At 37.0% G+C, this 25592-nt stretch overlaps 1 protein-coding gene across 5 annotated transcripts in view; it reads right to left on the bottom strand.

Moving 5' to 3' along the window:
* The window catches only part of HSD17B4 (hydroxysteroid 17-beta dehydrogenase 4), a 93460-nt gene that overhangs the window by 39028 nt on the left and 28840 nt on the right, over positions 1–25592 (bottom strand). For all 5 annotated transcript variants that reach the window (XM_072840640.1, XM_072840641.1, XM_072840642.1 and 2 more), the window contains 9 exons: positions 18776–18867; positions 15726–15750; positions 13984–14112; positions 11760–11863; positions 10072–10308; positions 7019–7070; positions 4456–4527; positions 2244–2347; positions 296–361 (listed from right to left, as the gene is read on the bottom strand). In XM_072840640.1, coding sequence (XP_072696741.1) covers positions 296–361; positions 2244–2347; positions 4456–4527; positions 7019–7070; positions 10072–10308; positions 11760–11863; positions 13984–14112; positions 15726–15750; positions 18776–18867 — 881 coding nt within the window. The remainder of the gene's footprint in view (positions 1–295; positions 362–2243; positions 2348–4455; positions 4528–7018; positions 7071–10071; positions 10309–11759; positions 11864–13983; positions 14113–15725; positions 15751–18775; positions 18868–25592) is intronic.

Raw genomic sequence — 25592 nt, 5'->3', positions numbered from 1 at the left:
CAATTTGCCAACAAAGCATGATGCTTCCTAAACTAACAAATGACAAACTAACTAACTAATAGGCGCCAAACCACTAACTATTCTATATTTACTTTTGATATATGGTAGAGAAAAAAAAATCTGATGAGCAAAAATTTAGAAAGACTGGATTCCAACTATGGAAATATGCCATTATTTTCATGATGCTGAAGGACACAGCCACTACTTTCAGACTCACAAAATTATATATCAGAGTTATACATTCAAGAGTCACCACCAGTCAGGTGGCTTATTCCTTTTTGAAACACAATCTTACCTGATTGAGTGAGGTGGTATCTGTAAGAACAGCATCAGGAGGCCTATTAGGCACAGCTACAGTTGCCTAAAATCAAAAAACATCCTATGTTAAGTACTAACAAAGTAATAGTTACTTCTTTTTATTCAAACTGGTATTTGATGAACAACCCATGTTTCAATATAATAAAATCTGCAAGTTAAAGAGCTTTCAAAAATATTTCCTGTCCAAGAGATAACATTTAAAATTTCCTAACTGCTAGCATCATCTGTGTTGTGATTTCCCAGAAATGACTCTGTAATGAAAGGAATATACAATCAGATCCGTTCTCTCAGCCACAAAGGAGAAAGAAGAAAAGACTCTTTCCAGGGCAAAAGGTGATAATAACCATAAGAATTAGACAAACAATTCACACCTAAATTGATTTCATCTTTAAAGGTACTTTACTCAGGGTGTGGGTCTCTCTGCATCAATATCCTATTTGGAGTTGGCTTAGATACCAAGATGTGTGGATTAATGTTGTTCATCAAAACTATCATCCCATCATTTTGCCTGTTTCCTTCTCTCTCTGCTCTCTTACTCATACTCCCATTAGTTACACGCATGCTGCTATACATGCGGTATCCCACATTTTTCTGAGGCTCTTCATCCTTTTTCTTCTCTTCATCTTTTTTCTGTCCTTGAGACTGATATAGGTATGCAGGTAGGGATAGATAGACAGATGATCAGACAGACAGATCATCAAACTTTTCAATTCTTTCTTCTGACAGCTCAAATCTACTCCTGTGCACTCTAGAAAATGCTTCCTTTCCCTCATTGTACTTTCAGCTTCAAAACTTGTTTGATTCTTTTTTTTTTTAATTTTTATTTATTTATGATAGTCACAGAGAGAGAGAGAGAGAGAGAGAGAGAGAGAGAGAGAGGCAGAGACATAGGCAGAGGGAGAAGCAGGCTCCATGCACCGGGAGCCCGACGTGGGATTCGATCCAGGGTCTCCAGGATCGCGCCCTGGGCCAAAGGCAGGCGCCAAACCACTGCGCCACCCAGGGATCCCTGTTTGATTCTGCTAGATAATTTCTCTTCGCTGATTTTCCCTGAGGAGTCACTGCCATCACGCTTGACCTTCTTGAGCATGTTCTCCTTTAGTTCTCTGAAGATTTTGAATCTTCATCTGTAAAGTCCTCTCAAAGAAAGTTTCTATTGCCCATTTTGTTCTGGTCTTATTTTTCTGTCTCTGGGTCATGTGCTCCTGTTTCTTGCATGTCTTGTAATTTTTTTCTTGATGACTGGGCATCTTAGATAACCTATTACAACAACTCTGGACACCGACCTCCTTTCCCCTTGGCAGGCCTGTAGTTACTATTACCTTGTTTATTTATGGTGCCTTGCCTAGACTATTTTAGCTAACTCTACTTCCACCACCATGAGCAGACTCTGTGCTGCTCCTCAGAGGTGCGGCCTTGGGCAAGGGCATAATCACCCTGCAAGGGACATTAATTTCAAGAGGGCTCTCCGTGACTCTCTCTCCCTGATCTCTCTGTCCAACTGTCTGTCTCCTCTGGTATCAGACCCAACTCTTAGGCTCCACTCATTGCCAGAAGATTGCTCTAGATATTCAATAAGGCCATGGGGTAACATTTTATACAAGGATCAACTGCATGTGTTGGGATTTTCTAAAGACTTCTGGGTGCTACAAGATTTGGATAAGAAAGTTAAAATGTTCCCACAATTATTTCAGATACATTATATTTATAGAAGCCAGACTTATCTACATAACATGTGTCATCTATCAAAATACACACGTGTAAACAGCACTTCCAATTCAAGAAACATACTCTGATTCAAAGAAGTATAAATTACTGAGGATCTACTCTAGGAAATTACACATAGGGTAATATGTAGTTTGTACATATAGTAATATGTGTATTCAGAATGTATATTCAAAATATAGATAAGGAAACTTATCTACCTTGACTTTGTCTGATGTCCGTTTTCCACCAGTACCTCCAGAGCCAACAAGGAAAAGAGAGAACTGATTATAACATATAAGTTCCTCCTCAAAATAAGAATAGACTGAAAAGCAAATGAAAGAAAAAAGAAAGGAAGTTATTATCAAAAGACATGACTAGTTAACCATTACATGATCGGCAATTCCTTTGAAAGTTTCGAAAATAAAATCTAGTTACTAAAAGGTACAGTAATTTCAAGATGCCCAAGTTTGGTTTACAAAACATTCTCTTAATTCATTCACTACTAGTCTCTGGAAAGCAGAGTGAAGAGAATCTTCACAAATCTCTTCTTCATTATGAAACAGCAGTTTCTCTCATCTCTTTTTAAACCTCCTAAACTGCCTACCGTATCTCAATTCTTTCCACCTCAAACATTTCAAAAACTCGCAGTAGGAAATGCAAATATCCACTCTCTCAAACTTTCAAACATTGTGCCAAAGGACTCAAAAACAGCCTAGAATACAGAGAAGAAATAAGTGAGAACGAAGGTATAAGCCTCAGGAGGGTAGAATCATGGGCATTTTGCTCACCATCATATTCCCAATGATCAGAATAGTACCGAGGACTGAAAAGGCACCTAACAAATATTAAATTAATGAGTAAATTAATGAATAAATGACATGAGTGAGCAAGTAAGTAAACAAGTAATTAATGAATGTAGGACAACTGTCCCTCTTTCCACTAATTGCCCAGTGAGAGTTTGATTATTATCTTGTATCTCCAGTTCTGGAAAACTAGAAATAGGGCTCTGAACTGCAGACTAAGGAAAAATCTAATTATAGCAAAAAATAAGGAAGGTTATGGCAGTATGTATTTAAAGTAAGATTTTTATCTTTATTACACAGGAAATTGGGTATCTGATTTCATTTACCCTTTGTCCACAAATTCTAATACACTATTAGCCATAACCAAGCTGTAGTTAAATCAGTGCAGTAGGTCACGAGAAAAGAGTAAACATGAAAACTAAGGTCACAGCAGGACATTTGTTTTGTGGCATGTTACATATGTGGTAGCAAAGGGAGAAGAGCAAAAGAAAAATTAGAAGAGTTGTAGCCAAATGGTGGCCAACTTCTGGCATGATAAGAAAACACAAAAATCTACAACAGAAAAGGGAGAAGGAAGAAGAACACAAGAGAGTAAGAGAGAGAACAGACCTACTATGAAACTCTCTGAGCTAATGCAAACAATGTAACAAGATTATTTAAGAGCATCAGGGGATCCCTGGGTGGCGCAGCGGTTTGGCACCTGCCTTTGGCCCAGGGCGCGATCCTGGAGACCCGGGATCGAGTCCCACATCAGGCTCCCGGTGCATGGAGCCTGCCTCTCCCTCTGCCTGTGTCTCTGCCTCTCTCCCTTTCTCTCTCTGTGACTATCATAAATAAATAAAAAATTTTTTAAAAAAAAGAGCATCAAAAATGTTTTCAGCATATGATTTAGTAAAAACAAGACAAGCTCCTCAACAACATTTACAGTAAAACCTTCAATCTACCTAGTTAGAACAAAACTGATGAAACCTATATTCCAACTGCCAGACAACATTAAACTTTCCACCGTAATTTATTTCCAAATTTTTTAACAATAAAGGTCTATTTATTTTCTTAAGTTTTAGAATAAATGAATTTTAAGCAATGTATCTTTAGCTGATGTTTAATTACTAGCATTTCAATGTTTATTAAATTACTATCACCTTTTTTCTCCCCACTGAACCTATAATATGGCTACGGTGTTAAACCACATGAGTTCAACAGGCCTGAATGTGCAACATTTAGGAATTTAACTAGCATTTATGAAAATGACTCGGGTCAAATATGTTCCAAGTTCCAAATAACAAAGACAAGAATATTTCCAATAGAGACTAATTATCAACTTATGGCTGTCAATGGGTTCCTTCTCGCCAAGTCCATATGCCAACGAGCTGAGTTAGCCACCAATGCTCTATATACCAGCCTGCTGTCTGAAACGCCCCACTCTTCCCACCCCTACCCCAACCCACTTTCTCCCCATCCTCGCTTCTTTTCTAAGAACTTATAAATTTTTAGAAGGTTTATCTTGCTTTCTCAGAAACTGGAAGGTGAACACAAACTTACTGATCAGTTTCTAGGGTGAAGCATTAGGTTACATACATGGTCTATCAATCTAACAATATTATGGGAAGAACTGGAAGTGAGTTACCATCCACAAGAATTACTGAACCGGATCCTTTATCTAGGACATCAGCAACAACTGCTTCACATCTTAAGTTTCCTAAAGGGAAAAACAAAATAAATAAGTAAAGAGACTCTTTAAAGACCATAAAGGTATTACATTCAGATATGAGAGAATGTAACAGTTTCCATGTAAATTCAGCAAAATTAAAAAGTTATGCTTTGAAATAATTTTCAATATAATGCTGAATAATTCAACATTAAAAGGAAACCGAGTACCTGAGTCACTACATTTGAAACAACAAGTAGCAACATAATAAAATCAAACCTTTACTGTCCAGGAAATCTAGAGACCAGCATATCCCACACTAAAACATGTGCTAGGTCATGATGAAAATAAAGTTTTGCAATTAGGTTTTTTATATTCAATCTAATGCTTATTTTTCTACCCCAATGAGGGGCCACTCAGTCTCTGACAGTACCACTGCAGTAACAAAAGAGCCACTGAGAGATATGAATGAGGACATCAGTCTCCTGATGCATGTGGCCCTATATCTCATCACCTGTGAGGTTTTAAGGGAAGATCATAAATAATAGTCATATCTTGATTTTCTGCAGTTTAAAGAGGTTTCAAAACATAAGTATCTCAGATTTTGAATATTCATATTTACTAGAGAGTCAGCTTTAACACTACTTAAAGAAAATGCACAAAAGCTACTGAAAAAAATAATTCACAGAAAACATCACTTGAAGCTAAGGAGGTACAAGAAATTGAGAAAAATATCTTCCACACCTTCCTATTCATATCACTTTTCAGGTGTAATCATTTTTTAAAAGATTTCATTTATTTTTGAGAGAAAGAATGAGCAAGGGGAGAGGTAGAGGAAGAAGGAAAGAGAGAATCTCAAACAGACTCCCCACTGAGCACAGAGCCTAATGTGGGACTCAATCTCAGGACCCTGAGATCAGGACCTGAGCTGAAATCAAGATTTGGACGCTCAACTGACTGAGCCACCCAGGTGTCCCTGTTGTAATCATTTTTGAGTATAGGCCTATATGTCTCTCTTTATATTTAAAATTTCTAAAGGCAGAAATCTATTTCACACATTTCTGCTTTCCTCATAATACGAGTTCCCAAGTGAACCAATGTTAGGCTGGTTGCACATGTAACACAGAGGGATCCCCCAGGTATCTGCCACTGCCACCATCGCCACCACCACAGCTCACACACATGACTCATGCATGCACCCAACACCTCAGTGTTTGGGATCCATAATCCATATTTTATTTAAATAACAGGTAGGGGAGCCTGGGTGTCTCAGTCGGTTGAGCGTCCAACTCGATTTCAGCTCAGGTCATGATCTCAGGGTCATGAGATTGAGCCCCATGTTGGGCTCCACAAAGGGAGTAGAGCCTGCTTGGGATTTTCTCTCTCCCTCTGCCCTTACCACCCACCCCTCCAGAAATAAATAAAAATAAATAAAGTAACAGGTAATATAAGGTAGTAAGAGGCTATTTCAGTACATAGCCAGGTTAGAGAATTCATCTAAAACTGAAAACTATGCCTTGCACATGGCAGGTAGCCAGCAGATATCTGACAAAGGCAGCCATCAAAGCCATGCACTGCCTCACAGAAAACATATGCTGTACCATTGAAATAAAGCCATTTGGCTTCAAACGAGAAGAATCACCTAAAATTTTTAGAGAAATAAAAAGACCTGAGAAAACATTACAGAAGTGCAGCTACTTGCTGACCTCTACGTCATATAATGTGAAATGATAAACAAGCACTTTTTTGTATTTTACAATCTTATATGGTCAGTATTTAATCAGACTGCTGACATTAGAACAGTGTAACAAAGCAAATTTGTCAAATTACAGTGGAAGAACGAGAAAAGCAGCTTTACAGAACAAGATATTACTGAGAAAAACAAAATTCATTATTACAGCAGACATGATTTTATTTACTCTAAAAGAAAACAGGAAAAAGTTAATAAGAAATTCTGGGGGACTGCTGGGTGGCTTAGTGGTTCAGCATTTGCCTTTGGCTCAGGTCATGATCCCAGGGTCTTGGGATCAAGTCCCTCATCGGGGCTCCTTATGGGGAGCCTGCTTTTCCCTCTGCCTATGTCTCTGCCTCTCTCTGTGTGTCTCTCATGAATAAATAAATAAAATCTTAAGAACAAACAAGAAATTCTCTATGTTTAATGCAATTTGCTTTATGAAAATCACTACCAACATAAATACCTGAGAAAGAAACCAAAAACCATATTCATAGGAATTACATAGGATTACACACAATTACTAAGTTTAGAACTCACATACATAAAAAAGACTCTTTTCAGGTGTTAATAGCATATATAACAGTGGAAATAAACTGTCAGTATCCTGAAGTAATTTATTAAATAAGACTACCAAAGGACAAAGTTTAAGGTCACCAAAACAGCTATTACTTCACATCTACTCTAACAGCTCACAATATGATTTATTTAAGTCACTCTGCACCAACTTAACAAAATGACAAACTTTGGAAGGTTAGTTGGGAAATAAAATGAGGGTATGATTAAGAAATCAGTGCATCAAGAACTCACCTGCTCTGGGAAGTGGTTTATATAACTCCAAGTATTGCTCCCCATGGAGAACCTATGTTAGAGTCAACAAAATTCTATTAGCAGACTTTCCTGTTTCACAGGTTCTGCTATGGTTATCACTAATCACAAGTGATATTTCACTGCCCACATGTTCCCATCACTACTTCACCCAAGTTATCGGTCTCAGTTTGGCTTCTGCTTCTTAACCATAGGATTCAAAAATAATCAGTTCCCTAAAGACTATCAGATTTTTTGGAGCAGAAAAGATAGCTTTGTGTTCTTTCTTGACACGCATAAATCTTTGTTGACCGATAATTGTGGATTGTTTGCCAATGCAAACACTAAACTAAGCTATTTTTTCAGTGCTTATCACTGTGTTTGGAACATACTGGGTATTTAATGAATGTCTATTGAATAAAAATGAATAACTTGGCCAGTCCTAGTAACGTAATTTCAAATCACACATACCACATACAAACAACTCAACTAAAACAAAAAAGTAGGGATGCCCGGGAGGCTCAGATCATTAAGTATCTGCCTTTGGCTAAGGTCATGATCTCAGGGTCCTGGGATCAAGCCCCACATCAGGCTCTATGCTCAGCAGGAAGGCTCCCTCTACTCTTCCCCGCTGCTCATGCTCTCTGTCTCAAATGAATAAATAAAATCTTAAAGAAAAAAATAAAAAATAAAACACAAAAGTAAAACAACTATATTCAAAGTAAAAGAATTAACACTGTCAATATTTCCCTGGTGTAAGATCTTATATATTATCTGAATCTATAGATATAGACATAGATCCATGTGCATCTATAAGATATATCTTATAAATTATCTATTAATAGATACCAAGAATATTGTATTAACTTGATGGCCACTTAACCTCAATGTATGGAAGCAAGAAGATACCAATATAAGTAGGAAAACAACAGGACAGGAAAAATAAAACCTGACCCATGTATTCAAACAACCACTCCTGCACTGACATGGGACAGCTTTAATTTCCAATCTTCCTAAGAACCCAGAAGGGAAACCATGAGACAAATGCAGGATAGCCCACTGTATCAGATGGCCTGGAAACCTGAAGCTGGCAAGACAGGGATTTCAGCTCAAAATGGCATCATTCCCCACCACGATTTTGAACACTGTTTATGATTTTTCTAACTCCTTCCAACTCTGAAGGAGTACTCTGCAGAATTTTGAAACATTTGCTTTGTTTATACTTCAATTATCCAAATGGAACTGGAGGCAGCAAATACCATGCATGGGACAGGGACTAAACCAACCAGTGACCTGATCCGTATCTCATCTCCCTCTCAACTTCATCAGACACTCAAATAAAATCAGATCTTGGGATGCCTAGGTGGCTCAGTGGTTGAGCATCTACCTTCAGCTCAGGGCGTGATCCCAGAACTCCGGGATCTAGTCCAACAGGCTCTCCGCCGGGGACCTGCTTCTCCCTCTGCCTATGTCTCCTGCTTCTCTCTGTGTCTCTCATGAATAAATAAATAAAATCTTTAAAAAATAAATAAATAAATAAATACTAAAATAAAATAAAATAAAATCAGTTCTCACAGATTCAGAGCAGCAATGAGCTAATCCATCCTTTAGTACATGGGTCTCCTAATCATCAATGTCAGAGAACTGGCTCACAGCTCTATGATTCAAGAGTTATCCCTGGACTCATTACCTGAACCTTGCTCAGAGAAATGAAATCCACCCTACCTTAAAAGCTTTCTCACAGTTGTTCAGCTTCTTCCCTCCTGAAAGTTTGTTCACTTTGCTTCCCAAATACCACATCATCCTGATATTCCTCAGAGCTCATTCCTCAGCAGCCATTCCTTCTCAGTCTCTCTTGCTAATTCTTTCTCGGGTCTTCACCCTCTTAACACTTGCAGGGTCCTTAAGCTCAGACTCTTCTCTATGTACACTCATACATTATGTGATTTCATCTAGTCTTGTGTTTTTACACATCACGGAGAGTCTCAGGACCCCAGGAAGACTTCTCTCCTGAACTCAAGACTCACATACTCAACTGCCCATTTTATACCTCCACTTGAATGAGTAATAGAATCTCAAGTGTGTCCAAATCAACTCCTGATCATCCCCACCTTAGAGTAATCATATATATCTATCTTATCATACACAGTATGTTATATTAACTATTATACATATTAAATATATTATATATATGGTAAATAATGTATAGAGACAGATATGCACATCTATCATCCCAGTTACAAAAACTTTCATCCTCGACTTCTCTTTCCTTTCCTCACAGCCAGCCTTTTGCTTAACTTACAGAAGAGACTCCTAACAAATTTCTCTGCTTCTGCTTGGCTCCCAGATAATCTCTTCTCTATGCAATAGCAAAAATGAACCTGTGGGCAAACACAGGCAGATCCTATCACTCCTTAGTACAGAGCACTACAAATTGCTCCCCCAGGCTAATCAGAGATAAGCTGCAATCCTTATAATGAGTACAAGGCCCTCTTTCCTCACCACTCCCCTCTGGTTCATCCTACAGCTACACTGGTCCCCATACTGTTCCCCAAACAAGCCAACCATGCACCTGGCCCCGGGGCCTTTTGCAATTGTTCTCTCTGCCTCAAATACTCTTCCCAGATAATTACCTGGCTCAGTATCATCAGGTAAGAATTATCATGCCCATTTTATAGTTAAGGAAACTGAAGCTTAGTGCAGTTCTTTACTGTTGGTCAAACTGTTGGTCAGTTCTTTACTGTTGGTGCAAGTAAATGGCAGGGAGAGAATTAAGAACACTATGCCAGGATTATGGGACTGGATCTAATTGCTGTCTTCTTTTTTTTTTTTTTTTTTTTTGCTTGCCCCCTTCAACTCTCTTCTATTTTTAAAAAGAAAAATCAAAAGATATGCTAAATCTTTACTCCTGAATCAACTGCTACTCCTGAATTCATGTTATTAATACATGAATATGTGCACACACATGCGCCCGCACACACCCACACCATGTGGTAAATGTCAATACCATTTAAAGAAACCAAAAGAAGCAAATAAAGCTTCCTTATTATACATACCTTTGCCAAGTTGACTGAAAACCCAGGAATCTCTGATAATCCTCCACCTATTACAAATTTCTGAGCTATTATAACTCCAAAGGTAGGCAAACAGGAGAAATCGGTGCTTCCTTCATATATAAATTTCATATCTTTGGGTTCCTTGACCGATGCCCCCACGCCTAGGGCATACATAATAGTTTCCAGTTCCGTGTAAGCAGAAGAAAATGGAGGAAATTTATGGCCAATGGCTCCAGCCTATGAGAGAGGTGTAGAAAATTATTTTTTCACTGATATTTTTGTCCAATACTTAACATTTTAACTTTTCCAAAATTATTAACTGCTTACAGACCTATTTTGCTTTTGAAGAGATGTGAAGAGAATGTTATGTTGGTGAAATTCATGGAGTTTCATTATATTTTATTTTAATAGAAAACCATCAGAAAATGTGTGGAAAAGGACTTCATTTACAGGTAAGTACATTTTTATTGTTTGCTTCTTACTAACAGTAGGTCTCATTTTCAAATTTCCCATATCCAATGGTGAGAAGCCCTATTAGCTCAGCACCTATTAGCAACTCAAAAATACAAAAAAAAAATAATAATAATAATGAATATATCATAAATAGGGATAGTGAATTGCCCTGTAAGAGCTAATGTATAAAATTCACTGTAAAGAGATGAGCAGAACACTGCATAATACTTGTAAATGAGATTGCCTCATAATGGTTTTAGTTAAATTGAGATTTTACTTTAAGTGCCTCACTAGGAATGCCCCTTATCTAATTGATACCATTACTTTTCTACTTAAGCGATATGTCTAGGTAATGTGTGAAGTATACATTAAGTTAAAAAAGAATAATGTCCAGTTATCAATCATATTCATTCTGAAATGGGCTGAGAGCTAAGAATGGTTTTTATATTATTAAAGAGTTAAAAAAAAAGAAAAACAGGAAGAATATATGACAGAAATGGTATGTGGTCCATAAAGCCTAAAACATTTATTATCTGGCCCTTTCCTGAAAAAGTTTGCCAGCCCGTAAAGTAGTATCATATCTATAATCCTATCATATTCTCAGGGTTAAAATTAGATTGCTAACTTTATCACCATGTCTGCCCTGAGTCACAAAACTCCAAAATCAAATACATCAGATGATTTATTTCTTACTATTTATGCACTACCATTTTTTGCTTAAAGGCTAAAGATGGGAGACAGTAAATCAGCAAATTTCACATGAGCTATAACCACAGTTCTATTAGAATTTCTGACACAATGGGAGGCTCTTTATTTGTAGCCATGTTGAAATAGTTCCAAAATAAAATCTATCGATGCTTTCTCTGAAAAGAAAAAAAATGACTCCAAAGAGGCACTTCAATAGATATCCTTTCCGAAAAAGTTAGAAAAATAGTAACTAAAGTCGGTTTATCAACAATACAACCAAAAAAGTGGGCGTGGGGAGAGATATTTGTCTAATTATACTAAAGACGTAAAAGTCACACAAGGCTGCATTTCAGCCTTATGTTCATTCAAATTCTATAAATACTTAGTACAGATTTTAATGAAAGTTTTGTAGTCACTTATCTTTCCTATTTAACAATAAATTAGTAGCTTGGAAAATAATGTTTTCTGTATGAAAGAAAAAAAAAGAGAAAGAGAGAAAGAAAAGAGAGACTCTTTGGAGAAAGTATAGGCTTTTCTCCCCTACTTACAAACTCTGATGTAGCTGTTGATGCTGCATGACTCGTATGATTTGTTGAAACTCCTCCATCCGAATCTATTGTATTTACAACTCCAATTAAACTGGCAACTGATTCTAAAAAATAATAACAACAATAATGCTTTTGTTAAAGATGTGACTAAGAAAGGCAACAGTGTACGAGATAATCGCTGCTATGGCATTCAGCAAGCCAGCCACAGAACTGGTCCTCATGAACTGGATATATGAGGCTAGGCTATTACAGGAAAAAACTGTCAAAGACGTTGAAATAGACCAAGGATAACTGGGTGTTTTCAATGGAGAACAAGACACTATCCAGCATTCTCTTCTTGGGTTATGATTCTAAGGAGACTCTGAGCTTTGCCATGACTGATCGATTTTACAACTCCACTCAGTGGGACCTTTGTCCGGAGACATGCCATTTTTGGTGAAGGAAAACCTAATTTCCCTTCTCTCCCCACCACCCTCCCCTTCCAGGATAGAACAATGCCACAATTACCTCTGAACTCCCTCCTATCTCAAGTGATAGCTCTGAAGATAGTACACAAAGTTCTTCCAGAGAAAACCATCATTATGACCAGAGATTACAGAGAGGGTTCAGAAGCTGCTGTTCTGGGGTCAAAAAGGTTAATAAAGGAGATTCATGGGGCATCCACATATGCCATAAGATTCTAGAGACTCGGGGACCTTGGCACTATGGGCCTCCTTCCAAACTTGGACCAAAACTATAAGCAAACCAAAGAATGAGATGTGATCAGGAGAGCTGCCACTCCTGGTGACACTAGTGGAGAATCTCCTTGCCACTGAGTCCTTTCCTCACTGCCCCACTCAGACTTCTGTCAAAAGGAGGCTTTAAATTGAAAGTCGCCTTGCTACAGGCAGAAAAGGACCACACCCTGACACAGACAGCCTGAGTTAACTCGGCTCAGACACTGTACAAGGTGGGCCGCTCACTACGTTTGTCTGGGACTTAGTCTGTCATCCGTAAGATGAGAATAGTTGTACAGAAAATGTGAGATTTTTCTCCTAACTGTACTTCAGATACTTAGAAGTATTTTTTTTTCATTTATAATTATGTGATTCATTTAGTTAGCTTTTTCTTGATAATACTTGTAAGGCAATGAAGTGAAACTTTGACATCAGAGCAAAGTTTTTAATATATTTCTTCCTTTTTCCTTTCATCCATTTTCATCGATGGGTAACTGTTAATTCACAGGCTAAATTTATCACAAACATCAAAATATGGATATAGCCAATGCTACCTACCATCAATGACCTAACAATCATGATACCATCTAATTGAGAAAAAAGACAATGAAAATTTCAGTGAGTGTACCAGCAGGTAGGAAAATGTCATTAAGGAGGGAAAAAACCCAGATTAGTCAGTTTTTAAGATATATATTCTCCTACCAAAACACTGAATACAAAATTACTAAAAGGAAAAAAAGATTTGTCTGTAAAATAACCCTGAATCACACTTTCCCAGATAAGTCCTTTAAATTTCACATATGATATGCATATGTGAGTTACACTAGAAAAACTAATGTGAGGGATCCCTGGGTGGCGCAGCGGTTTGGCACCTGCCTTTGGCCCAGGGCGCGATCCTGGAGACCCGGGATCGAATCCCACGTCGGGCTCCCGGTGCATGGAGCCTGCTTCTCCCTCTGCCTGTGTCTCTGCGCCTCTCTCTCTCTCTGTGACTATCATAAATAAATAAAAAATTAAAAGAAAAACTAATGTGATTTTTACTGGTTGTCTATTTCTGTGGCAGATCATAAACGACTCAATACCTCAAGGTAACAAGCATTTACCGACTCCTTTCTGAGTTCAGTACCAAGCTAGCACCAAATACAAAAGCAGCACAACCAAGACACAGTCTCTGCCTCCAAAGGAAGCAGTGAAGAATCACATACTTCTGAAACAAAAGCAGCTTTGATGAGATTGCCAAGTAGTCAGAGTTGAGCTGAGAGAGATCAGTATAACCTGAAATATCTGAGCGTGGATCCCCCACCTGGACGTCCACCAAAAACGTAGAATTACCAAAAAAAATGGAAAAACTGAAGGCGGCTCGACATACATATCTTAAATTTGAAGAGTTCTAACAGCTACCAGAGCAGAAAATGGGCTCTAGTTAAAACAAGATAATTCTGTAAGAGAGGAGTATGTTCTGCTATCTCTGGTTCCCCAGCCAGGAGTGAATGGACTCAGGACTCTACCTTGAATACTCTGCGGCTTGGTGGCATTGTCAAAGTCACAGATCTTCTTCCAGTTGGCCTTCACTGCCTCCGGAGTCACTGGCTGATTCTTCTGCCTCACAATGGCCCCAAGGGTCCGCTCCCAGCGTACTGGTCACAGAAACAAAACAAAGAAAAGGAGTACAGATTTTTAAGAGAAACACAGAAAGTCAAATTCATCTGCGCCCCTTGAATTTTTTTAACCTTAAGAGAAAGGGAACTTGGGGCAAAAAACAGATCCTCACAGCAAAAGGGTTTTGCTACAAGCCTTTAAATGGGTTTTTCTTCAAATAACAAACCCATTGGAATAATGTGAATTAAAATATATATATATTTAAAGCTGAAGGGAAAAACTTCTCCTCTGACTACCCCAGACAGTACCAAAGGTAGAATGTAACACTGAATCATAAAAATTTAAACTCTATATAATCACACAAAAAGACAGACTTGACGACCACAGATCACGTGAGTAATATACTTCAAGGTAACAGAATAGAACTTTGTTAAACAGCAAAGTGAGGACAGGTGATGATAACAGGTCAAAGGCTCCAGATACTCAAATTAATATATCACATGGCCCCAAATAATTCCCCTTCCCCTCCCTTTGCTCTTGGCTCCTTTTCCACAGGAAGCCAACTAGACTAGGGCATATGCACCAAAATCGTTACTGTTGTGTAAGTTCTCTGAGGAGAAACTTTTAATACTGTTTTCTTTTCAAAAAGCCCAAGGAATACAATAACCACTAGTAACCTTGTTTAATTAAACATAATGGGCAGACTTTGACAATATTAAATTGAAGATCCACTTCAAGGAATGACAGGAAAGCCTGCTCCTAGAGCTTTCCTATCGACAGAGTCCCAGAAAAAGTTTTCATTCCAACAACTGATTTTCTTTCTTAAATGGATATCCTAAGACACTTCTATTGAGTAATGCTTGAGTAGTGTACATTACTTTAATGACCAAAGAGAACAGTCATTTATGATCAAAATATTGATACCTTATGTTACAACAATATTCTCCAATAATGACAACCTTTTAAACAACTCAAGTAGTTTCGATACCAACACCCAACTGAAAACTTAATTTAGGATACTGGAATTTTCACAATTTTTTTTTTAATGTCATGAAGCAATTATTCAATTTGAAGCACAAAAGATTTGACAGATGGAGAGAGGATTGAAGCCACATGAGTTTCCTACTGGACAAAAGGGGAATAATTTCCAGACATCAGTTGCAATTTCTGTCTCAGCAAGTTGTCCACTGTGATTCCTCACTGCCACCTCCTGATGTCTCATGGCCCCAAGGAAGAAAAGAATCAAATGAGAGAAATGGAAAACCCTGCCTCTGTGTCATCTGACACAGAGTTCTTCCCATCTTCTCCAAAGAGCCCTCTCTCCCACTCAATTTCTCTGCAGAATGTGCAAAGCCAGAGATAGGGAGGCCAAACATCAACACTAAAACATAAGTGGAGAATAAGGGCTGCCAACAGGAAAAAGAAAAAAAAACAAAAACAAAACTCAGTGGTTTCTTGAAAATACCAAAAGCCTGCAGGACAGCTTCCCTGTTTTAGAATACCTGTCAGTATAACCATGTTTGAGTGTGACCATGCATGCAGAGGCTCCAATGGTAAAGCTTTGGGCAAGATCTTTACACAGCTGATTGGATGTGTGAGGTTAAAAAAACAGAAACAAGGTATGGCAAACCGAAAACTGAGAGAGACTTACGTTTTCCAATCCATCCTCCTCCAACCTACCAAAAAAGAGGGATAACAGTTACATCAACTAAAGTGAATCAGGAAAAGAATATTTTAAATTAGAAGAGCAGGCGTCTACCTTACTAAAAGTATCCAAAGGCTAGATCATAATGGATGAAAATAATACAGCTCTACAAGAGTCCACGGGCCTCCAGAACTTTGTGCTATTCGTTTTATCAGAGTGGAAATACAAAGCAGCACAAGGTAGTAGAAATGCATATGGTAAAGAAGCATGACTGACATCAAAAACTAAGGCTTCAAACTAATTCTTCTACTTATTAGTTGTGTGACCCTCATCAAATTATCTGAATTCCCTAAATCCAAGGCTCCTCTCATGTAAAATAATGATACTATTTTTCATGAGATAACCATAAAGGTTAAACAATATAAAAGTAAAATTGCCCAGCACAACACAGGCGTGAAATCACATCCCTCTAGAAAGACCTAGTGAATGGGCATCTGGGTGGCTTAGTCGGTTAAGTGTCAGCCTTCAGCTCATGTCATGATCCCAAGGTCCTGGGATCAAGCCCCATGTTGGACAACCTGCTCGGTGGGGAGCCAGCTTTTCCCTCTCTCTGCTCACTCACTCTCTCACTCTCTCTCTCAAATAAATAAAATCTTAAAAAAAAAGAAAGACCTAGCGAATGAAAAAATAAAAAGGAAAGAAAACTAAAAGTAGGATTTGACTTAATGAATTACATATGGTCATTTTAATATAACATTTTTATGGAGAGAAGGCAAATGGCCAAATATATTAACTGCTACAAAGAAAGATCCAGTTTTTCCTAGAGGTCATGCATGGGAATCCCAGAAGAAAATGTCTAATATATATATATTATATATATAGTTGCCAATCTTCCAGCACAACTACAGCATGCTGGAATTTACCATCAGAATTTCACATGAATAGGACAAAACTGTGTTCTCAGCACACAGAACACATCTTAGTGGCTCTAGGTCAAGGGTCTGGATATTTATCACCCTTTGGCTTGATATTAATATGCCTACAACATTTACAATAGACCTATCAGTCCTGATGCTGTCAGAGTAGATACAACAGCAGTGTTTTTGGTAATAAAGAGAGAGATCACATTTTACTCTATTTTGGGAGTAAAGCAACAAGCTGTAAGCTCCTCACAGGCATTAAACACAGGAGCTCCAGCTGAGCCAAAGCATCTCTACACCTAGATTACACTCTAGACAGCACTCTAGATAGCACTCAGAACTCTGCAAACAAAGAGGCAAAATTCATTTTCAAGATTTCAGTCAAGATATTATAGGTGTTTAATATATTTTCTGAATCATGCACACAAAATGCCCCTCACTAAAAATGTTCATGACGTAAGAAAAGGAAAACATATACATCTACAAGGTCATCTACAAAATGACCTTGTTGTCTCCAGAAGTCTGGCTGTGTGCATAAAACGCACATCTAAAAAAAAAAAAAAAAAAAAAAAACACTATTTAAGATGCGCATCTAATAAAAGCCTGGAAGGATACAGAAAAATACAAATAGTAGTTATCTCTAGATACGGGTAATGTTGATGATTTTTATTTTCTTCTCTACACTTTGCTATGTATTTAGTTTACTACAAAGGCATGTATGATTTTTGTCCACAGAATTAATAACAAACATAATTGTAAAACCTAAAAAGTTTTAAAAATTCCTTAATGATGTAAAAGATAGGGAGACCAAATTCTGAGATCTAGACAGCTTGATATTATTAAATTTGCAAAGTTCTTATAAGGTACTTTCCACCTCTAATATTCCACAATTCACATTTAGTGCTGTGATTAAGAAAGTGGAGGCACACATCTCTACTTAGACATGTGCAGACTGTTTTTTATTTTAACAGCTTTTTATTCAAATGCATCAGGTTAATACAGCAGTCACTTCAAACTAAGCCAGGTTATTTTGATACCAAAAAATATTTTTGGCTTTCACAGTATTCTTCGTCAACAGGTTAATTATTACCACAGAGAATCAAAGGTTGGGGGGCGGAGATCTAAAATATAACAGTTCTAGAAAAAAAAAGAGAGAGATCACACCCAAATGAGGAATCAAAGATGTATACATTGGCATAAAGAGATTTAAAAGGACTTTGTGCTGTGAAAAGTGGATCTCTTTGGATGTGTGCTTTTTATTTTTACAACAAACATTTAAAGCTCTGCAACAAGGAAAAATAGAAACATTTGTTTCTAAAGTTAAAGTAAATAATAGTTATGTCTGGATCTATCACACCGAGACTAAATTTCTGCAACAGTGACATAACAGTTCCAATTGAAAAGTGACTGTTACATACTAGATCCCATGCCAAGATTTTAAAAAGCTGACTGAGGGCACCTGGGTGGCTCAGTCAGCTAAGTGTCTGACTCTTGGTTTCAGCTCAGGTCATGATCTCTGGGTGATGGGATCGAACCCTGTGCCAGGTCCCACGCTCAGCATGGAGTCTGCTTTAGATTCTCTCCTCTCTCTCCCTGTCCCTCCTCTCGTTTGAGTTCTCTCTCTCTCTCTCAGATGAATAAATAAATCTTTTTTAAAAATGAAAATATGATTTCTAGTTGTCACCACAAAAGCTGAAGAAAACTGATGTTCAGAAACATTAATTTGTATGATATTCCAGCAAGCCAGCAATTATCAAAACAAAAATCCAAAACCCAATCTTGCTGACTCTAAACCCTAAGTTCCATCCTTTTACTTTCACATTCAGGTTCCCAAACCAAATAAAACTTTCTCCATTTGACTAAACACATCAAACCAGTCACATTTTCATTTGGTAAGAATATTAAAAATGAAGAAGTAAGGAAAAACAGAATTTATGAAGTTGCTGTTACTTCTAAAAAGGGCATTTGTCAACATTTGCTCCTTAGTTAACCATGATATTAAAAATTACACAATTGATAGCAACTCATGCAGTTCTTTGCAAGTGTGAGCAACTGGAAAATATTAATGTTTAGACCATTGTTTATATATAATTACACAAATATTGCTTTGAGAGAAAGCAGGAAGGGGGAGATTACCTCAAACAAGCTACCATTTTCCTCACAGCTCTCGTGGCAAAGCCAAAGGACCAGGGGGGCCACGTAATCTGGCTTCAGAGCTTTCAAGAGATCTGAAATAAAGACCAAAGAAAGGTATAAATAAGAATGTACACATATTTCATCATTGATTTTGCTTTCTGAAAATTCCTTACTTACAAATTATAGGTAACTCAGGGACTTTTTAAATAAGTAAAAACAAAATTAGATCTATATAATTAATCTAACACTCAAAGCTTTTGGAATAACTATCACATCCCAATGGAGACATTCCAGAAGTTCCCTCAAGTTTCTAAATTTGAAGGCAACAGATATGCCTTTCCAAGAATGGTAACACACTATTCAGGGGAAGACAAGTTAGAGTTGCCCTGGCAATAACTGGCGAGCAAAACTCTTTCTAATATGAAGAACTGAAGTGCCATTCATTCCCAAAACTATTTTGCTGTTTACCAAAGGTAGCAAAGACAAATCCTCTCTAAAGAAAACACTACCATTTCATAATGCAGAATCAACATAGATTAAGATGAGACAAAAGGCTCATGATTAAAAATCACCAAGAATAAATGAAGGAAAACCACGAGTGAAAATCAAAAGAAACAAACAGATTTAAACTACAGTGAGACAGAGATATTGGCATTTAAAATATAACATATAAGAAAGCTAATGACACATTCAAAAAATAAAGAATATAATCACAATGCTAAGCAAACCACAAAGAAACTATCAAGAGTAAATAGGGAGAGCAGATCTGAAAGTGGGGGAAAGGAAGACCTACTGAAAGGAAAAAAAAATTTAAATATGTTACATAGTAATAAATCAGACACACATAAAGAGTGAATTAATGAAATATTCAAAACAATTTAAGAAACAAGAACAGAGAAATATTAAAGAGAAGGTAAGAGAAATTTAAGAGAAGTTAAGAAAAAAGAAAAGGGACAGAATTAGGTCTACCATACATCTAACTGACATATAGAAAGAAGAGAGCAGAAGAATAATGCCTCGAAAGATGAAGCCAAAATTTTTCTGGAACTTATAAAATTAAAAAATATAAACCATGAATCAACAGATCAAGAAATCAATGTAATAAGCTGAATATGCTAGACACATAAAAAGAAATGCATGCCCAGATATATCAATGAAAGAATAGAACACAGAAGAGGAAAACATGATCTTAAAAGCACCAGAGAGAAGAGTAAACCTCTATTAAAAAAACAATGATTCAACAACAAAGAATCAGAAGCAAGTGGAACAGATTCATCAAAAATGTTGGGAGAAAATAACAATCAGTCTAGAATTGTAGTCCCAGAAAAATGGTCTTTCAAGAAGGAAAATGAAATAAATACGTATATGATTAAAAAAAAAAGTGAGAGAATATATAAAAAACAGAGACTAAAGGAACTTCTAAAGGGCATATTCTAAGGAGGTGAAAAATAACCCAAAGGAGATGGTAAAAGATATAAAAAATGATAAACATATGTAAGTCTAAAAAATATTTTCCATATAAAATAATAACAAGGTAGGGGTGCCTGGGTGGCTCAATGGGTTAAGTGTCTGCCTTCAGCTCAGGCCATAATCTCAGGGTCCTGGGATGCAGCCCCACATCAGGATCCCTGCTCAGCGGGGAGTCTGCTTCTCCCTTTTCCTCTTGCCCCTTTCCTCACATGTGCCTGCTCTTTCTGTCTTTCTCAAATATATAAAGCCTTTAAGAATAATGACTATGATAATATCTAATTTAAGAGTTTAAAAAAGAAAACTACAATAACAGAAAGTAATAACACACGAGTCAGAAAGTGGATGACTAGGTTTAAAGTGTTCTTGAATCCTTACACCGTTCAAAATAGGAGTCAACACATCATTTAAGGTACCATCAAAAGAAAAGAAATAAGCATTCAGTAACCTGTTGGACATCAGCCTTAGCAATAACTTTATGGATATATCTCTTTAGGCAAGGGAAATAAATGCAAAAATAAACTACTAGAACTACACCAAAATAAAATGCTTTTGTACAACAAAGGAAACCATGAACAAAACAAAAAGGCAGTCTACTAAATCAGAGAAGATATTTGCAAATGACATATCCAATAAGGGGTTAATATCCAAAAATATATAAAGAACTTACACAACCCAACACACACACACACACACACACACACACACACACACACATAAACCCAAATAATCAGATTAAAAATGGGCAGAGGACCTGAAGACATTTTTCCAAGGAAGACATACAGACAGACGCCCAATAGACACATAAAAAGATGCTCGACATCACTAATTATCAGGGAAATGCAAATCAAAACACAATGAGCTTTTACCTCAGGTCAGTCAGAAATGACTAGTATCAAAATGTCAAAAAATAACAAATAATGGGGAGGATGTGGAGAAAAAGAAATCCTCATGCACTGCTGATAGGAATGTAAACTGGTGCGGTCCCTGTGGAAAACAGTAAGGAGGTTTCTCAAAAAAAATTAAAAATAGAAATGCTATATGATCCAGTAATTCCACTACTGGGTATCTATCCAAAGGAAAAAAAAAAACAAACAAACCAGTAATTTAAAAAGATATATGTACCTCTATGTTTATTGCAGCTTTATTTACAATAGTCCAGATATGGAAACTACCCAAATGTCCATCAATAAATGAATGGTTAAAAAATAAAAAATAAAAAAAAATAAATGAATGGTTAAAGAATATGCAGTATATATCTACAATGGAATATTACTTAACCACAAAAAAGAATGAAGTCCTGCCATTTGTAACAACATCAAGAGACCCAGAATATAGTAAGCTAAGTGAAGTTAAGTCAGAGACAAATTACCGTATGATTTCATTCAGTGGAATCTAAAAACCCAACCAAATCACCAAAAACAAACAGAAACAAACTCATAAATATCAGAGGACAAACCAGTCATTGCCATAGGGGAGGACTACAGGGAGATAGGCAAAATAGTGAAGAGGATAAAGATACAAACCTCTAGTTATAAAATAAATAAGCCACGGAGAAGAAATGTAGACCACAGGGGGTATCGTCAATAATATATTATATCATGAGGATCAAAAACAAACCGAACTATAAAGTATTTACCCATGTATTTATTACTTTAAAAAAAAAAAGGATAAGGGAAAGAAAACCAAACATTTTCTTTAAGTGTTACCCCTTGGGGGAGTCAAAGGACGTCGGATGAACAGATAACAAAAGACAGATGCAAGTTATTTGTAATGCTCTAGTTTAAGGGTGACAGCTAGTCTTCAAGATGGACCCAGTGATCTCCACCTACTCTCATTCACCCCTTTTTTGTGGTCCCCTCCCACAGTGTACCACAGACCAGTGTACCACAATTGGTCTGTGTGACCAGTAGGATACAAGTGATAGTATCTCACTTATAAAAGTTAAGTTATGGAAGATATTGTATCTTCTGTTTTGGCAGCTGTTTCTCTTGTTTTCCAATTATTAGCTCTGGGGGAAGCCAGCTGCCATATTAAGAGCAGTCCTATGGAGGGGCCAGCAAGTTGAGAACTGAAGCCTCCAGAAAACAGCTAGGAAAGAAAGAAGGCATCTTATTAACAGTCATCCACATGCTTGGAAATGGATGCTCCAATCCAGCCAAGCTTTCATATTACTGAAGTCTCAGCAAACATCTTCATTAAAACCTCACTAGACACTAGAGACCCACAACTTCCCAGCTAAGTCATTCTAGATTCCTGACCCCAGAAACTATGTGAGATAATAATTGTTTATTGTCTTAATCCACGAAGTTTTTGAATAATTTATTATATAACAATAAATAACTAACACAACTTAGAAAGGTATTCATGGGTATTAACTTATGATTGTTTTATTTCATGTAAAAAACGTAAGCTATATACATTACTTTTGATTTATCAAACATATTTCAAAGGGGGGAAGTGAAATTGCAAATGTCTCCACACATTAACTAAAATTCAAACTCTATCAAATAATTATTATGATAACCTGTGAGTAGGTATTTAAGAGGAATCAAAGAAAAACTCTGGGGCAAAATAAATTTTCAGCTTTCCTAAACTATAAAAGAGTAATAAAAACAAAAATAATAGCAAAAATTTACTATCTGAAGGATCTTTTTAAAATGATCTACAACAACTTGGGGACGCGTGGATGGCAGCAGCTGGGCATCTGCCTTTGGCTCAGGGCGTGATCCTGGGATCCGGAATCAAGTCCAACATCAGGCTCCCGGCGAGGAGCCTGATTCTTCCTCTGCTTGTGTCTCTGCCTCTCCCTATGTCTCTCATGAGTAAATAAATAAACCTTTTAGGGATACCTGGGTGGCGCAGCGGTTTAGCGCCTGCCTTTGGCCCAGGGCGTGATCCTGGAGACCCGGGATCGAATCCCACGTCAGGCTCCCGGTGCATGGAGCCTGCTTCTCCCTCTGCCTCTGTCTCTGCCTCTCTCTCTCTCTCTCTGTGTATGACTATCATAAATAAATTAAAAAATAATAATAAAATAAATAAATAAATAAATCTTTTAAAAAAAGAAAAATTATCTACAACTCTCTTACTTTACAGAAGACAAAACAGGTCCAGAAAGATTAAGTTAGATGTCTAAAGTAGATCTTATTTTCTAAACTTCTTTTACTAGAATATGGTGGCCATATAGAATATTACACTAATCATTTACCTGAGACTTCTACATTCTCCAAAAACAAAAAACAAATTTTGTTTTTCTTGAAAACTTAGTGCTTCCCAAAGTGTATAGCCAATGGCAAAAAAAAAAAAAAAAAAAAAAAGACTAAGACTTGCAGCAGATATCTAGCAAACGAATGATGAACACAAAATTCTAAATAGTGTTTATCTCTTGGGATGAAGCAGAGGGGTAGAAAAGAAGATACAAAGTTAGATTGTCAAGTTATCGGTAATGCTGCAATTCCAGGGTTGAGTAGCAAGTTCATGACTATTATATTTTTAAACTTTTCTTCTTCCAGTAATACTAGGAAGTGTTAAACAGTAACACTGTTTTGCATATATGCAGTATTCTACTTAAAAGGAAAAAAGATGAATTGTAACTGTCCTTTGTATAGTTTGATTTCTTGAAAAAGAGCTACCATGATATGAATAGGAAAATATAAAGAGTTTTTAAAATAAAGGACTTTTAAAAAATGGCCTTGTTGACAAGGAAAAGGGAAGAAAAAAAAACAAACTGACATCTCTGGTCCAGTTATTCTACATTAAAGCAAATTGATCAGGCACAGCTTCTTCTTTTTTTTTTTTTTTTTAAGATTTTTTTTTAAATTTATTTGTTCATAGACACACAGAGAGAGAGGCAGAGACACAGATGGAGGGAGAAGCAGGCTCCATGCAGGGAGCCCGATATGGGACTCGATCCCAGGTCTCCAGGATCACACCCTAGGCTGTAGGCGGCGCCAAACCGCTGCGCCACCGGAGCCGCCCTCAGGCACAGCTTCTAACAAAGGATAGCAAATATATACTTGGTATCACAAATCCCAAGTTCTAAGATGAATGTTAACGCAGATGTGAAAAGTAAAGGTTACTACAAACAAGTATTTGTTCCATGAAAAACCTAATTTTAAAATAATTTCACTCATCAACTGTATTGAACCATTTCAGAGAAACAACTTTTAAAATATTATTAAGATTTTCCTTTTAGGAATGTAAAAAAACAGAAGTATTAAAAACCACATGGTTTTCCACTAGTCAAATATTCTGTGTATTATATAACCAAGTATAAGATTAGGATCTCAATCATACACTTAAATTTTATATTCTGAAAGAACAAAGTTGGAAGGCTCACAGTACCTGGCTTCAAGACTCACTATATAACTATAGTAATCAAAGCCACTGGTAAAAGGACAGGCACAGAGATCAATGGAACAGAACACATTATTCAGAAACAGACCCACACCTAGCAGTCAATTGATTTTTTCACAAATGGGCAAAGGCAACCCAAAGTAAGAATGAGTACTAGTCTATAGGGCAAATGAACTAGTTTCTTCAACAAATAAACTGCTTTTTTTAAAAGAACAAACTATTGTATTAAATAAAACAAGAGCTATGTGGACTTTATTTGGATCTATGTGGAATTAGCCAACTCAAAAAAGGTATCTTTTATCTAATTAGTTATAATATTAATTTGGTATTAGGTGATATTAAAGAATTACTTTGCTTGATGTGATGATAGCATGGTGGTTATAATGTCCACACCCGCCTGAGATACGTTTCCAATAATGTATTAGGTAGAATATGAAGTCTACGATATACTTTGAAACATTACAGAATGTCAGGATCCCTGGGTGGCACAGCGGTTTGGCGCCTGCCTTTGGCCCGGGGCGCGATCCTGGAGACCCAGGATCGAATCCCACGTCTGGCTCCCGGTGCATGGAGCCTGCTTCTCCCTCTGCCTGTGTCTCTGCGCCTCTCTCTCTCTCTCTCTGTGACTATCATAAATAAATAAATAAAAATTAAAAAAAAAAAAGAAAGAAACATTACAGAATGAAAAGGAAGACAGCAACCAAAAAAAAAAAAAATCATTCTGAAATATACCCAGAGCATTCTACTTTCCTTAACAAAGAGCTGCCCTCACAGTAGACCACCAGAGCCTTATGTGACCTGGGGAAAGGGCAATTATACAACTGGAACCTCTGTAGCCTTCCTGCCTCAACTGAGGGGAAAGGGAAGAAACAGCTAAGAAAATCTTCTGAAAGCCACAACCCAGGACTCTAACTCACTAAACAAAATGGAGATTTCATCATAAGATTACACACCATTTTCCCTCCCTGTAACTTACAGCCACGTCAACAAGGCT

The sequence above is a fragment of the Canis lupus genome, chromosome 10 (assembly GCF_048164855.1).
Source record: "Canis lupus baileyi chromosome 10, mCanLup2.hap1, whole genome shotgun sequence".
NCBI lineage: Eukaryota > Metazoa > Chordata > Mammalia > Carnivora > Canidae > Canis > Canis lupus.
The sequence above is the reverse complement of the archived record's forward strand: the minus strand, read 5'-3'. Positions and strand labels throughout refer to the sequence as shown.